We start from the raw sequence: 15,327 nt of genomic DNA, 5'->3' as shown, positions 1-15,327 counted from the left end.
TGTGGTGTACTGCATTAGCATCGAATAGCCCCCGCGATATGCAACTTTTCAGGAACCAATATGCACAGGCAGTTAGGAAAGCAAAGGCTAGCATTTTCAAACAGAAATTTGCATCCTGTAGTACTCCAAAAAGTTCTGGGACACTGTAAAGTCCATGGAGACTTTACAGCTGCCCACTGCACTGAGGCTAGGAAACACTGTCACCACCAATTAATCTATGATAATCGAGAATTTCAATAAGCATTTATCTACGACTGGCCATGCTTTCCACCTGGCTACCCCTACCCCGGTCAACAGCTCTGCACCCCCCACAGCAACTTGCCCAAGCCTCCCCATTTCTCCTTCACCTAAATCCAGAGAGCTGATGTTCTGAACGAGCTGCAAAATCTGGACCCTTACAAATCAGCCGGGCTAGACAATCTGGACCCTCTCTTTCTAAAATTATCCACCGCAATTGTTGCAACCCCTATTACTAGCCTGTTCAACCTCTCGTTCGTATCGTCTGAGATCCCTAAATATTGGAAAGCTGCCGTGGTCATCCCCCTCTTCAAAGGGGGAGAAACTCTAGACCCAAACTGTTACAGACCTATATCTATCCTACCCTGCCTTTCTAAAGTCTTCGAAAGCCAAGTTAACAAACAGATCACCGACCATTACGAATCCCACCGTAGCTTATCCGCTATGCAATCTGGTTTCTGAGCCTGTCATGGGTGCAACTCAGCCACGCTCAAGGTCTTAAACAATATCATAACCGCCATCGATAAAAGACAATACTGTGCAGCCGTCTTCATCGACCTGGCCAAGGCTTTCGACTCTGTCAATCACTGCATTCTTATCGGCAGACTCTCAAATGACTACCTCGCCTGGTTCACCAACTACTTCTCAGATAGAGTTCAGTGTGTCAAATCGGAGGGCCTGTTGTCCGGACATCTGGCAGTCTCTATGGGCGTGCTACAGGGTTCAATTCTCGGGCCGACTCTTTTCTCTGTATACATCAATGATGTCGCTCTTGCTGCTGGTGATTCTCTGATCCACCTCTACGCAGACGACACCATTCTGTATAATTCTGGAACTTCTAAGAACACTGTGTTAATAAACCTCCAGACGAGCTTCAATGCCAAACAACTCTCCTTCCGTGGCCTCCAACTGCTCTTAAATGCAAGTAAAACTAAATGCATGCTCTTCAACCGATCGCTGCCCGCACCTGCCCGCCCGCCCGTCCAGCATCACTACTCTGGATGGTTCTGACTTAGAATATGTGGGCAACTACAAATACCTAGGTGTCCGGTTAGAATGTAAACCCTCCTTCCAGACTCACATTAAGCATCTCCAATTCAAAATGTAATCTAGAATCGGCATCCTATTTCGCAACAAAGCATCCTTCACTCATGCTGCCAAACATACCCTTGTAAAACTGACCATCCTACCGATCCTTGACTTCGGCGATGTCACTTACAAAATAGCCTCCAACACTCTACTCAGCAAATTGGATGTAGTCTATCTCAGTGCCATCTGTTTTGTCACCAAAGCCCCATATACTACCCACCACTGCGACCTGTATGCTCTAGTTGGCTGGCCCTTGCTTAATATTCGTCACCAAACCCACTGGCACCAGGTCATCTATAAGTTTTGCTAGGTGAAGCCCTGCCTTGTCTCAGCTCAATGGTCACCATAGCAGCACCCACCCATAGCACCCGCTCCAGCAGGTATATTTCACTGGTCATCCCCAAAGCCAACTCCTCGTTTGGCCACCTTTCCTTCCAGTTCTCTGCTGCCAGTGACTGGAACGAATTAAAAACATTACTGAAGCTGGAGTCTTATATCTCCCTCACTAACCTTAAGCATCAGCTGTCAGAGCAGCTTACCGATCAATGCATCTGTACACAGCCCATCTGTAAATAGCCAACCCAACTACCTCCTCCCCATATTGTTATTTATTTTTTGCTCCTTTGCACCCCAGTATCTCTACTTCACATTCATCTTCTTCACATCTATCACTCCGGTGTTTAATTGCTAAATTGTAATCATTGTGCAACTATGGCCTATTTATTGCCTTACCTCCCTAATCTTACTACATTTGCACACACTGTATTCAGACTTTTCCAATGTGTTATTTACTGTATGTTTGTTTATCCCATGTGTAACTCTGTGTTGTTTGTGTCGCACTGCTTTGCTTTATCTTGGCCAGGTCGCAGTTGTAAATGAGAAATTGTTCTCAACTGGCCTACCTGGTTAAATAAAGGTGATTTTTTTTATCTATCGATTTCACATGACTGGCCAGGGGTGCAGCCATGGCTGGGTCTGGGAGGGAGCCAGGCCCAGCCAATCAGTATGAGTTTTCCCCCACAAAGGGCTTTATCACAGACGGAAATACTTCTCAGCACGCCACTTTCCTGCTCCTGAGACGATCCCGCAGGTGAAGAAGCCGGATGTGGACTGGGCTGGAGTGGCTACACGTGGTCTGCAGTTGTGAGGCCCATTGGATGTACTGCCAAATTCTCTAAAACAACGTTGGAGGTGGCTTATGGTAGAGAAATGAACATTCAATTATCTGGCAACAGCTCTGTTGGTCATTACTGCAGTCAGCATGCTAACTGCACGCTCCCTCAAAACTTCAGACATCTGTGGCATTGTGTTGTGTGACAAAACAGCTAATTTTAGACTGGCCTTTTTTAGCCCCCAGCACAAGGTGCACCTGTGTAATGATCATGCTGTTTAATCAGCGTATTGATATGTCACACCTGTCAGATGGATGGATTATCTTGGCAAAGGAGAAATAATCACTAACAGGGATGTAAACAAATTTGTGCCCCCCAAAAAATGAGAAATATGCATTTTGTGCATATGGAACATTTATGGGATCTTTTACTTCAGGAAGTCCGCAGATGCAGGTTGCATACAAAATACACCTATTGACTAACTGGAATGTTATTGCAGTCTGAATTATGCTTGGGATGCTCCAGTAGTGGAATGGTTGTTTTTCTGGTCGTGAAGGAGTCTGTGAAACGGCTATCACAAACAGACCTGCCTTTAGATCTTTCCAATACCTCATTGGACTGTGGGCAGAGTTTCTTATGTTGAATGTGTCAAAAAGTAATGCAGGTCACACACCACATACTTCTTTTTATTCCTTTGTAAATCAAGTAGGATGATCATTTGGCCAATGCCCAGCAAGAGATGTGGATAATGATCTCAGGTTACAGTAGAGGTTATTTAGAGTGTAGCTAGGTCATAGACTATGACTAAGAAGTGTTGGTTGTGAGGGACATAGCACAGCTCCACACACATATACATTTGAAGATGATCCCTAGGCTTAGATGGACAGTAAACGGGTTGCAGAGACCACTATCAAAGACCACTTGCAAAGACCACTATCTCACAATCAATCCCCAACCACCACAAACAATTGCATACAGCAAGTTTTACCATCCTAAGGTGCCTCTTGTTTGCCATAAATGGCATATGTCCATATATGGATGTTGGGATTACTGCGTAGACGAATGCATGAGTCACCCCAGCATGAAAGCTCATTCCTCACATGCAAGTCCTTTTTAGGTGTCACATATGCTGGCCAGCCAATAGGTATATATGAGGGCAATGCACACAAGCAACTTCCAGACTGCATTTTGGATGTTAATTGGCCTCCTGACATGTGGCAGTCCAGTTCTATGGTGTCTCTGTCTCTAGTAACTGCCTGAGGGAAAGACTGACGGCTTAGTGGGTTTATCAAGGACAGTTCTGGGAGATTCCGGATGGCATTGACATTGGAGAGGTACAATTCCTCTGACATGTGAAGGCCCACTAAGTTGATGGCATTTATTGTCAATGAGTGTCAAGTTGCGTTGGTTCATTGTAGTGAACACCTGCCTTATGCACTTGTCATGTGTGGTTGCATCCTACTCATACACCATAACTGTCTCCAAGTCAACATATACAGCAACTTCAGGGCAGACAGCCAGGATAGTGGACATTATTGTCTGGAAGAAGCAATGTGCCAGCTCAACCCAAACAGGATAAGAATGTTCATCCCAAATGAAGGTCATGTTGGATTCAGGCAGACATATTGTACTAGCAATGAATCAAAGCTCACTTCTAAATGATAAGGAGGTTACTTAAGAGCTCAACCCTGGAGAGGCAAGTTGTAGAGCTAGTGAGAGGGTGTCAGAGCCGAGGATTGGATTCTCTTTCCATTCTTTTGAGCCTCCCAGTTGCCTCATTGATCCTCAAGCAGTCTGCTGAGTTTTTATACGGGCTATACAAAGGTGTTTGAGTGTATATGGTAGGCATATTGGATTCCAAAAATCTGAGAGAAAAAAATGTCTAAGTTAAAACATGTACATATACAGGTGAATAAACCACCATTTAATGGTAATGTGGCAGACATATTGGATTTGGAGTCAAACCTGAGGGAGGACCTAACATAATTGCAAGGGGGGCTAAACATATAAAATCCACTGGAGAAAATAAGTTTTAGTGCCGATTTCAACAACAAAACAAGTGTAACTGTATGCCGGACCAATGAGAGCTTATTTGACTTGCGAAGTTGCCTATTGAACAGCTACCGAAAAGTGACGTTTGCATAACAGTGAACTTTAACACTTTTTCTCAAAGCAACTGTTTTGATTATGCAAAGGTTGCTTCTGCTCTTCACATGTCCTCAATATCAGCCCTAGCTATGGAAACACAATTACCCTAGTATAACACAAGGGTGAAAACACTAGTGTAGCACTGGTGTTATAGTCGAAAAGCAGCATAAGTGTAGTGTTGAACAGCCATCCATCTCCTTACCCACCCAGGGCAGCCATCTCTCTCACATTCCCCAGTCTGGCAGCTCCTCTGTAGGCCTTCCCAGACGAGCATAGGCAAGCCCTGACCCACCTGGGCAGGGCATGGAAATTCCACTAATTCCCACAGCTTCCTCCTAATGGGAACACTGGTGAGACACGTTGAAGATTAGGTTGCCCCCAAACACTGATACTGAGTCAGTTATTTTTAGATGCCTCTATTGGTCATGTTCAGAATTGGAGGTAGGGCAATCTGATCCTAGACCTGCACTTCAACCAAACTCAATGAAAAACATTTAGAGTTTGGTGCTTTTTGGGGTTTTAGGAAATCGTCTTGAAAATTGGGAACATGACTCAAAATGAAAAGCCTGGGATCCAAACGTGCACACACTTGCCATGCAGAGGATCATTTGTGTATAAGCCTTGAGTGCCCGACCACCCCCTCCCCACACCCATTCCACTTCACACACATTGTGTTAGCTTGGCGCTGGTGCTAGGTGGGGGCAAGATAGAGGGCTGGAGGACAGTGCAGGGGTATCGACAGAGTCATTGTTCCCTCCTAACCCCATTCAGGGTTATTTAGCATATGACACCTCCAGGGGCACCACATTACAAACGGCACATATACAACAGCCATAAAAGTGCCAGCTCTCCCCTCTCCTCTTTTATTAAAAGAGGGAAGAGGAAAAAGGATGAAGGAGAGATGGAAAAAAGAAAGAGCTGAAAAAATTAAGGTAGGAGAACAAGCGGGGTGGAAGAAGGGAGGGAAAGTGGGATAGAGAGAGTGAAACAGAAGAGGTGAGAGCCAAAGCCAAGAGAGGAAGGCATGGAAGTCAGGAGGGGACAGAAAGAGTAGAAGCGAAGAGAGTATTTGATTTCAGTGAATGGCCTGAGATACATACGTGGACACATAATTACACATTTCTTTCAACATGCAGGCAGCATGTGCCACACCTTTTCCATCAACCTACCACTGGCTTTATCTGATAGACCAGCCAATAGCCCTCAGCTATGACAGCCACACCCTGCCTGGGAAGTATAATGTGTGTGTGTGTGTGTGTGTGTGTACGGAGATAGGCCAGGTATACATACTGCAGCAGCTTCCATTGGAAGCTAAAGATCTAGCTTCCATCTAGGTTTTTATGTGCCACTTCTTCTTAGCTGACATGGAGAGGTCATAACTGTCATAGATGTAGGCCATTTCAACATTCTCTCCATGTCAGATAGACAAAAGCTATAATGGGGCTTTCAGAAATGGCTCCTAGTGAACACACACAGGTCCTTGGACTGCACACAAACCTCAAACCCTGAGGCAACGATCATTTTCAAGGTAGACAGAAAGACTTACATATACTCTACAGGACATATCCATCACTTGTTGAGTCCATATACATAAGTACATACTTCCCAGACATGTGCGTGCATACACACGCACAAAAACACACAGACACACACACTTTTAAATAGACAAGCCCACAGACAACAACAGTTAAAGACAGACGACAACAACAGGGTTGGCTTTTCGATCAAGCTTTTAATGAAAAGATCATAAAATAACAGTTTATTTTTCTCACCACTGTATATTAAGACTGCAAGGTTGTGAGTGCTGAGGTCAGCTGTATTACACTTTTATGACACTGAGTTAGCGAGCCCCATCGCCGTAGCGACAGCTCTGACCTGAATACGAGCTCTCAGAGGAGTGGAGAGAAGGGCTCAGCCTGGGTGCTGCCGCTAGCAAGAGGTGATCATGGCATTAGGCCGTGTGTGTGTGTGTGTGTGTAAGGGGGAGGGAATGTTAGCCCTCAATTATTCATAGTCAAAGACCCTACATGTCCATTCCAGAACCTCTGAGCCCCTGGATCCTGATACATTATTGAACAGCGGCTGTTCATGGATCCGAGAGAAGCTTGATATACCTGCTTCACGGACAACTTCTTTAATCAAGTTTTCAAGTACTAGTTTAGCAGCTAATAACGTCTTTCCATCAACATGGAGTCATTTGACAAGACTAACAAACACTATTTCAAAAATAAGTGATATTTTGGTTACAACTGGACGGTAAAAAATAAAAAATAAACGAGTAAAAAATTCATTTGCATCTGCAGAAATGCTGAGATGTAAATGACAAGTAAACACAGAGTTGAGGTAATCATTTTTTTGTCCCTGGAGGTAAATACTGATGTCGAATATGTGGAACACACTGAAGTCACAGATATATGGGGAGAAATCACGATCACTAGCTTCGTTAGCCGCAGAGTCACGGAAGCTAAGGATGGAGTCAAAGGGCGGTTGGTGTAGGGTTAGCTACATTGTGGGTATAGCGAGTGGTAGTAAAGCTTAGCGGTTAAAGATACACCTTGGCTTTAGAACACACTGTGGTGTGCCAGACGCCATTTTCAAAACTAGCTTTGGTTTAGTTTGATTAGGTAAATTGGAGCTACTCCGTAGACACAGCGCAGACTGGACCTGGTGAATTGACAGGGGACAACAACAACAGGGAGAAAAAAGGTGAAACTAGACAATCGCATGGGTGAAACTACAGTAATACAAAGAGAGGTAACTCAGACAAGCTTTGAGTAGGGAAAACATCATGGTTTGAATTCCCAGAACTTTGTATAGTGTTTCTTAAAGCTTTGTAACACTGCATAATGATACTATATTTTGAAACGCACAGAAACACTACAATGATGAGGTAAGAGAAACAGTAAACTGCAATTCATGTGAACCGATATGAGCGCGCCTGGACCTTCCGAGAGGCAAAAAAAAAACACTCTATAGACACAAACAAATCAAAAAGTCCAAGAGAAATGATAAGCGGTGAGTGGTTTAAGACAGAAAAATGTACATCATAGAGACGACTCTATCGTTTGGAGAAAGAAAGGGGTGAGGTTGGTGAGGAGGAATAGGTTTTCTAAATGGCAGTGGCTTGGCAACACCCAGGCAGAGGATGTTTGTGAAGAGATACAATATATGGCCCACAGATGAGCCACGATGCCCGATAGACATCGACAGAGGTACACAGGGGGTTAAAGTTAATTGTTTAAACCCCTATGTCCAACCAAAAAGTGAGTAACTCCTCTTGACACCCAAAACATGTTGTTTTAGCTGAGAGAGAAGATACAAAAATGCCATAAAACGTTGTCGTCATTTTGACATAAAAATGAATCTGTTCACCCCAAAAAAAGTCTACAACTTCACAGATTGTGGTTGATGGCTATGTTTTGTGTCTCATTTTTGTTTCTCCGCTTGAAATCCTCAAAAGAAAATACAACCAAAAAGGGTCCTGCCTGAACCTCAGTCTCACACACTGAGAAAAGTCTTAGCGGAGGCAAGTGCAGGACCAGAGAAATAAATACATTCATCACTGACAACAATAGACATTTGATTAAAAAAAGAACACTGTCAATAAGTGTTTGCACCAACTTTGTATGAGGCAAGGCCAGCCATAAGATTGTGTCGCTTTTACAAATAGGCAGAACACAGGCAGCTAAGAAATCATCATCATCCTTTCCAAACATCAAATAAGCAGAAACATCAAGAACATTCACAGTTTTAGGAAAGATTCACTCATTCTGAATGTTATATCGTATATGTGCATCTCTGAGAAATGTTCTATGTCATTTAATATGTATCGGACCTATTCGCCGTTCCAGTTTTGCGTCATATGATGAAAAACTATCCATACCGGCAGTATTTCTGCCTGCTTGAACAGTGAATAGCTCAGATACACATTAAATGACCTCGGGAATCCATAGAATATCGGTCAGAGATACACAAATACGATATAACATTCAAAATGGATTAATCTTTCCTTTAAGACCCTAGCAAATAGACCTGCTCACATGCAATTAACAAATCCCAGTCACTATAGTTTTCAATAATGTTTTTAAAGTCCCGAGGTACAGTAAGGCTGCATTTACACAGGCACCCCAATTCTGATTATTTTCCAACTAATTTGTCTTTTGACCAATCAGATCAGCTCTTTTGCCAATAATTGGGCAGAAAAACCTGAATTGTGCTCCCTGTGTAAACGCAGCCTAAGAGAGTTCTAACGTCATCCCAGCCCTTCTCGCAACACCACCCCACCCCCCTAACCCCCGTCCCGTCCCATCCCCCCCAATCCCATCTTCTGAAGACGGTTCATAGGGCAGAGGGACAGGTCACCCCAAAGCCAGCTGGCAGAGGGGGGCGATGCACCCCTAAAACTGCAACCCCCTCCGCAATTTAAATATGAAGTAGTCTGCCGCAGGGTTGACGCTGACGCTGAAGCTTTTGTTTTGGCAGCAAAACCTCTGTGGAAAAAGCAAAAAACACATACAACCACACCTCTGACTGGCCGAGCCTCAACTGAGGTCTGTAAAACTGTAAAAGTTTATGTAAACAATGAGAGAAATACATATGTATCATTTTTTTTTTTGCCACACACTGTTCCATAATCATTCAAATGTGCTTTGGTTTAAAAAATAGTTTGTGGATTTGGGTATGAGCTTTTTTTTTTAGGTCTTAGTTCTTTGTACAACTTTGCGACTATTTCGGAACATATTATGATACTAACTAAAACGTTGACTTTTGTATTGAGCTGCCCCGCCTTTTGTTAAGGCTCTTTGTGTTAGTTGAAAAAGTACCCCCCATATTTTAAAATCTTTTAAATATGAAACTAGTGTTTTGGTTTTCCCATGAGTAAAATACAGAGAAATTGATACAATACTATGTCTTACAAATGTAGCTGAGAGTCCTACATTCATAGACGCAGAACAATCCCTGAAGTATTTGAGTATTAGTAGTAGTAGTAGTAGTATCGCAGTTTTAGTTCATATTTTTTTTGTTTTCGCCAAACTAATAAACGCTAGTTCGGCTGCAGCTGCAAAGACTTTGCAGAGATGGCTAGAGATCTTGCTGTACAAAAAGACCTTTTGAGCGTCACAGACATTACGCTGTACTGCTTAAGTGCTGACAAGAACAATAGCGTCTGAAGGCAATGCATCGTGGACTCCCGAATAAGTAAGAAGAGGTCACAGGAAAACAATTAATTACATGATGGATTTCAGGTTGGAGGGTGGGTGGTGGTGGTGAGGGGGTGGGCGTTACAAATACACACGTACCATGCAATCACTCAGCAGTAACTGCTTTTACCTCGGCGAGAACAGCAAAACATTTTTTTTTTAAAGTAACATCTCAGAGTCCAAGACGCAGTTACCTTGAAACGATAACGATGCTTGTATGACTGCAGCTGCATCCCTATATGATGACATAACATTTCACAGACCAACCATGAGGATGAAGGAGGAATAGAAATGTAAAAAAAGATAGGTAAAACCAAAATAATAGAGGAATGCCTATACCAAAAACTTGCACTGAAGGTTTCTCTCCCCCATAGTTTACCATAAGAGTCGGGACACACCGGACAAGCTAAGACAGACAGCTTGGGTTTCAGTGGAGAATGATTACAGTAGAGTTTGTAATTTGTAGTAATATGCTAATAAATAAATATTCAATAAGAATGGCCCATATGGGAGGCAACTGGGAGTACAAAAAAAGTACTAAAATGTATGCACTCACTACTGTAATTGGCTCTGGATAAGAATTGAGCTGTCCAGTGCATCCTTGCCTCTCCCTTTCCAATACAAGCTTTCATAAGTCTGGCTCAATAAACTAACAAGCAAACTTAGAACTTCACATAAAAAATGTCATTATCATTTTTTCTTCTTTTTTTTTGGTCTGAACAGAACACATAAAATGTAATCAAGTCCTGCTTTTAGGTCAGGGAATATAAAGTGATGAGAAGGACCCTTGTTACAAATAAAAATAAAGTTCAGGGAACATTGTAAACTCTACAGTTACTTTACATGTAAAGTTGATGTTAACACCAGCCCACCAATCAGCACAGGCTTTCCTCGCAAACCACACAGAAACTCAAGAGTCTCAAGAGTCATTGGTCAATAGTCCAACACAACTGTGGGTTTCAATTGTCTGGACCTAGAATACAATTCTTAAATTGTTTTTTCATACAGTAAAAAGACAAATCAAAGGTGAAATAATTAAGTATGCTATATATCTTATATCTTTTTTTTTTCTTTTTTTTAAACTTTGGTTATGAACTTGTCGAGCAAAATGTGTTAGTCAGCTCCGTTCGCCTTAACATTCATTAGATCTTTGGAACACTGTGCATCTAAACTCACTAACCACTATTTGCAAGAAAATACAGTACATTGTGAGGTGGGGGCCTGTTCATTGAGAAGAGCACCCGGAAAGCTATCTTTATGACAAGAAGTAAAAAAAGACAGTGTTGTTAACATAATGTTATGTTAACATGTACAAATCTAAAAAGCATGAAAAACCTGTGTTGAGAGATGGGCAGGTTAAAGCAGGTTAAAGCATTAGGGGAAAAGTTACTATCTACACACTTTATACAATTAATTACATTTAGTAACTTTCAACTAATCAACGTAGAGTTCATAAGAGTAATCAGAGGTAGCGAGTTCACAAGCCTATCGAAATAAGCTTTTCTTTTTTGTAAGGGGAGGAAAGCTATACTGACAAAAAATAAATGTACCCACCAAACGAGAAGTTCAGCCTACACCGACCCCCCCCCCCCCCCCCCCCCCCCCCCCCCGTCTCTTCCCTGTTCAACTAACTGCCCCACCCTCACCCCATATCCCCCTCCCCCAAGAAGACACATCCGAAGACCTTCCAGTTTAAACATTCACAGAAACATTACAGGTTCTTTGAGTAAAACAAGTACCTCCATTTTGTTTTTTTGTTATGCCAGGATGAGCTTTCATGACTAACCCCACCTCCCCTCTTTCTCTTACTCAGAGACCAGCTGTAGAGTGGAGACTTTAAGGTGAGTGTGTGTCTGGAGTAAATTAAATTGAGCCCCTTATCTGGAAACTCAGACATCAAACTTTTAGGTAAAGCATGGATATGACCAACAACATCCCTCCACCCGAATGCAGACATCCCCACTATCTTCAGGTTCACTCACATTAGCATTGGACATATACAGTAGCTGCTGTTTGGTTACAACAAAAACACATTCTTTGAAATTATTGCCTGTAGTGTACATCATTGACAGAGTGAATAATATTAGACCTGTCTAAATTAAAAGGAGGAATGGCGTAGTTGTTTGACTAATGAGGTTGGAGTATAGAGGGAACCCTGAATACCCCCAGAAGAGATCAGTTTGAAAAAGTCAAAGGCCTAAATACTCCCAAGTAAAGGTGTTGAGGGTGTATGAGAGGCATGGGTGGGCCTGAGGTTACAACAGTACCCCATTCACATTTACAAGATATAAGAGAGACAACCACCGGTCCATGCCCTCACATCCACCATAGGTGACTTCAGAGAGAGGGAGGGAAGGGGAGGTACACTGCCCGTCTAGACTTCCAGAGGTGGTGGACATGCTGGGGTTGTTTTCCATGACCATCCTGCCACATGCTGACTCTGGACAACCACTACACACACTAAGCCAGGTGGTTGTGTATAGAAATCTATGTTTACATGTGTGTGTGAGAGAGAGAGTGTGTACCTGTGTTTCTGCATGAGTGTACATGTGCATTTGTTTAGTTGTGAGGTGGGGGAAAAAAATGAAAAAGCATTCTTTGGCTTGATGTTGTGTTTTAGGAGGGTGAGGTGTGCATTCTGAGGTGGCTGATGAGGTTGCGTTGCTGGGTGAACTTTCCACCGCACAACTGGCATTCGTACGGCTTCTCTCCCGAGTGGACGCGCATGTGCTCCGTCAGGCGGTACTGGCGTGTGAAGCGCATGCCACACTCATCGCAAGCAAACGGTTTCAGGCCCAGGTGGCTCCGCATGTGGCGCGTCATAGTGCCTCTCTGGGTGAACATCTTCCCGCAGATGTTACATGGGAAGGGTCGGGTCAGCCAGTGGCTCTTCTCGTGCTGTCTCAGGGTCGCCGGGTCTTTATAGCTCTTACTGCATACGGTGCACTTGAAGGGCCGTGGCTCGGAGATGCCGAATGTGGTGGGAGCCACGGGGGCCGAGAGGTCCTCAGCCTCTTCCTCTTTCACAAAGGCCCCTCCCTCCTCTTTGATGTAGAGCTCGTCCTCTGTGTGCGTCTCCACATGGGCGTTAAGCTGCTCCGAGCTGGGAAAGCCCTTCCCACAGGGGATGCACACATACAAGTTGTCCCCAAACGCTGGCTCAAACCCTTCCTGCCGGTACACATAGTTGGCGCTGTGGTGCCCTCCTCCTCCACTCTCTCCATCACTATGCCCGCTCTGGTCACTGTGCTCCTGCCCATTCTCCCCTCCTTCCTCTTCCTCTTTACACTGGAAGGACTGGTCTGAGGGAAAGCTGCACCTGCTGTCCCCGCCTACACCCCTGGATGAGCGGCCCTCTTTAGGTCCCACGATCACACCATTGACCAGGGGCGGGTCACGATCCTCAGCCTTCAGGCCAGAGGCCTCTCTCTTGGGCCACTCCTTTTTGCGGGCTACCTGGCGGGAGCTCTTGCGAGGCAGGGGAGCGTCTGGATGGGCCTGACTGTCTTCAGGGGCTTTGGGGGTGGGTATGAGCTCCATGGGCTCTGGGCCGGTGGTGTCCAGACCGGGCAGAGTGATGGTGGAATCATCCAGTGAGGCACTGTTGGTTGTGGATACTGAGGCAGATTGAGGGGAACCCTGTGAGTTGCTGTGAGGGCTGAGTGCGTCTGATGTGGTACACGCCGATGGAGGGCTCTTCTTGGACAGGTCCAGCCCGAGATCTGTCTCCCTGCCGCTCAAACCGTTACTGAGGTTTCCATTACTACCACTCCCGCAGGTCCCATTCTTCCCGGCGGTGCTCCCGATGAACATCTCATCATCCGAGAGCTTGTCCCGGAGGCCGTCATCGGGCTGTGGCTGGTCTGCGTCAGAGGGGGCGAGGACGTAGTGGTTGTGGGAGGCGGTGAGGGCGGAGGACGAGAGGCGCTCGTTGTTGTGGCGCAGTCGGCTGAGCGGACCCGAGGTGGAGAGTTTACCCGGCAGAGGCTTGCCACCGCTTCGCTTGAGCTTCTTCTTGCACAGCGCGGCGAGGTCATGGAGCTGGAGGTAGCTGGCTGCGGTCAAGAGGGCACTGTAGTTCTGCTCATTACTCTGGTCCAATGAGGACAGGAGCTTCCCTGTGTAGATGAAGTCCAGGACTTGTCGGAAAACAGAGGGATTCACCATCTCTGTGTCCAGGTTGATGAGGTTGTCGTGGAGAACCAGGGACTTGAAGTAGATACTGCTGGCTGCTAGGATGTTCTTGTGGGCTCGGAACAGAGCGTTCTCCACCACGATGATGACGTCACACAGGAAGCCCTTAGCCCTCTGCTGGTTGAGTTGCAGTAGTATTTGTTTGGCATGATTTGGCAGTTCCATTTCCACCTTCCTTTTCTCTCTCTTCCTACACAAGCAACACCTGAAGGTGAGAGAGAGAAAGAGAGAGGCGTGTTAGTGTTATCAAAAATAGGCCTAAGACCAGGGAGGTTTTCCAATGCCAAAAAAAACAGAACAAAAGAAGCACACATGGAATATACGTTTGAGCATGGTAAAGTTATCAATTACACTTTGGATGGTGTATAAACCCAGTCACTACAAAGATACAGGCGTCCTTCATAACTCAGTTGCCGGAGAAGAATGGTGACTTTAAAATAGTTAAGAGTTTAATGGCGGTAATAGGAGAAAACTGAGGATGGATCAACAACATTGTAGTTACTCAACAAATTATAATAGCACATTTATGCTGATCTGCTCACTCGTGGGCAAAATGACAGAGTGAAAAGAAGGAAGCCTGTACAGAATAAAACAATTCCAAAACGCATCCTGTTTGCAACAAGGCACTAAATACTGAAAAAAATGTGGCAAATGAATTAACTTTTTATCCTGAATACAAAGTGTTATGTTTAGGGCAAATCTAATACAACACATCACTGAGTACCACTCAATATTTTCATAGTGGTGGCTGCATCATGTTATGGGTATGCTTGTAATCTTTAAGGACTGGGGATTTTTTCATGATACAAAATAAAAGGAATGAAGCTAAGCACAGGCAAAATCCTAGAGGAAAACCTGGTTGAGTTTGCTTTCCACCAGACACTGGGAGATGAATTCGCCTTTCAGCAGGACAATAACCATAAAGACAAGGCCAAATCTACACTTACCAAGAATACTGTGAATGTCCCTGTAAGTTTTGACTTAAATCTACTTGAAAATGGCAAGACCTGAAAATGATTGTCAAACAACCAGTTTGACAGAGCTGGAAGAATGTTTTAAAGAATATCGTGTAAATGTTGCACAATCCAGGTGTGGAAAGCTCTTATAGACTTAACCAGAAAAGGCGCTTCTAAGCATGTTCTGATTTAACCGTTTGAAGCGTACAAGAACATGGGTGTGATCATTCCACAGTGGTCCCTGCAGTGTCTACTCAAATGGCTGTGATTAGATTACTTTATTACACCAATAGAAAATACACTTAGCAACAGAATTTGGAGAATGAACAGAGTGCATTTTCTGGACCCAAAATGTATTAAATACGTAAATGAAACAATAAAAACCTTTAC

The 15,327-nt window shown here is 44.2% G+C and overlaps 1 protein-coding gene across 2 annotated transcripts in view; it reads right to left on the bottom strand.

Moving 5' to 3' along the window:
* Window positions 1-6,298: 6,298 nt before the first annotated feature.
* Window positions 6,299-15,327, bottom strand: part of LOC139411225 (hypermethylated in cancer 2 protein-like) — a 59,761-nt gene continuing 50,732 nt past the window's right edge. For both annotated transcript variants that reach the window (XM_071157236.1, XM_071157237.1), the window contains exon 2: window positions 6,299-14,186. In XM_071157236.1, the coding sequence (XP_071013337.1) occupies window positions 12,404-14,146 (1,743 nt within the window). In that variant the 5' untranslated portion in view covers window positions 14,147-14,186 and the 3' untranslated portion in view covers window positions 6,299-12,403. The remainder of the gene's footprint in view (window positions 14,187-15,327) is intronic.

The sequence above is a fragment of the Oncorhynchus clarkii genome, chromosome 6 (assembly GCF_045791955.1).
Source record: "Oncorhynchus clarkii lewisi isolate Uvic-CL-2024 chromosome 6, UVic_Ocla_1.0, whole genome shotgun sequence".
NCBI lineage: Eukaryota > Metazoa > Chordata > Actinopteri > Salmoniformes > Salmonidae > Oncorhynchus > Oncorhynchus clarkii.
This window is presented reverse-complemented; position numbering and strand designations above follow the sequence as displayed.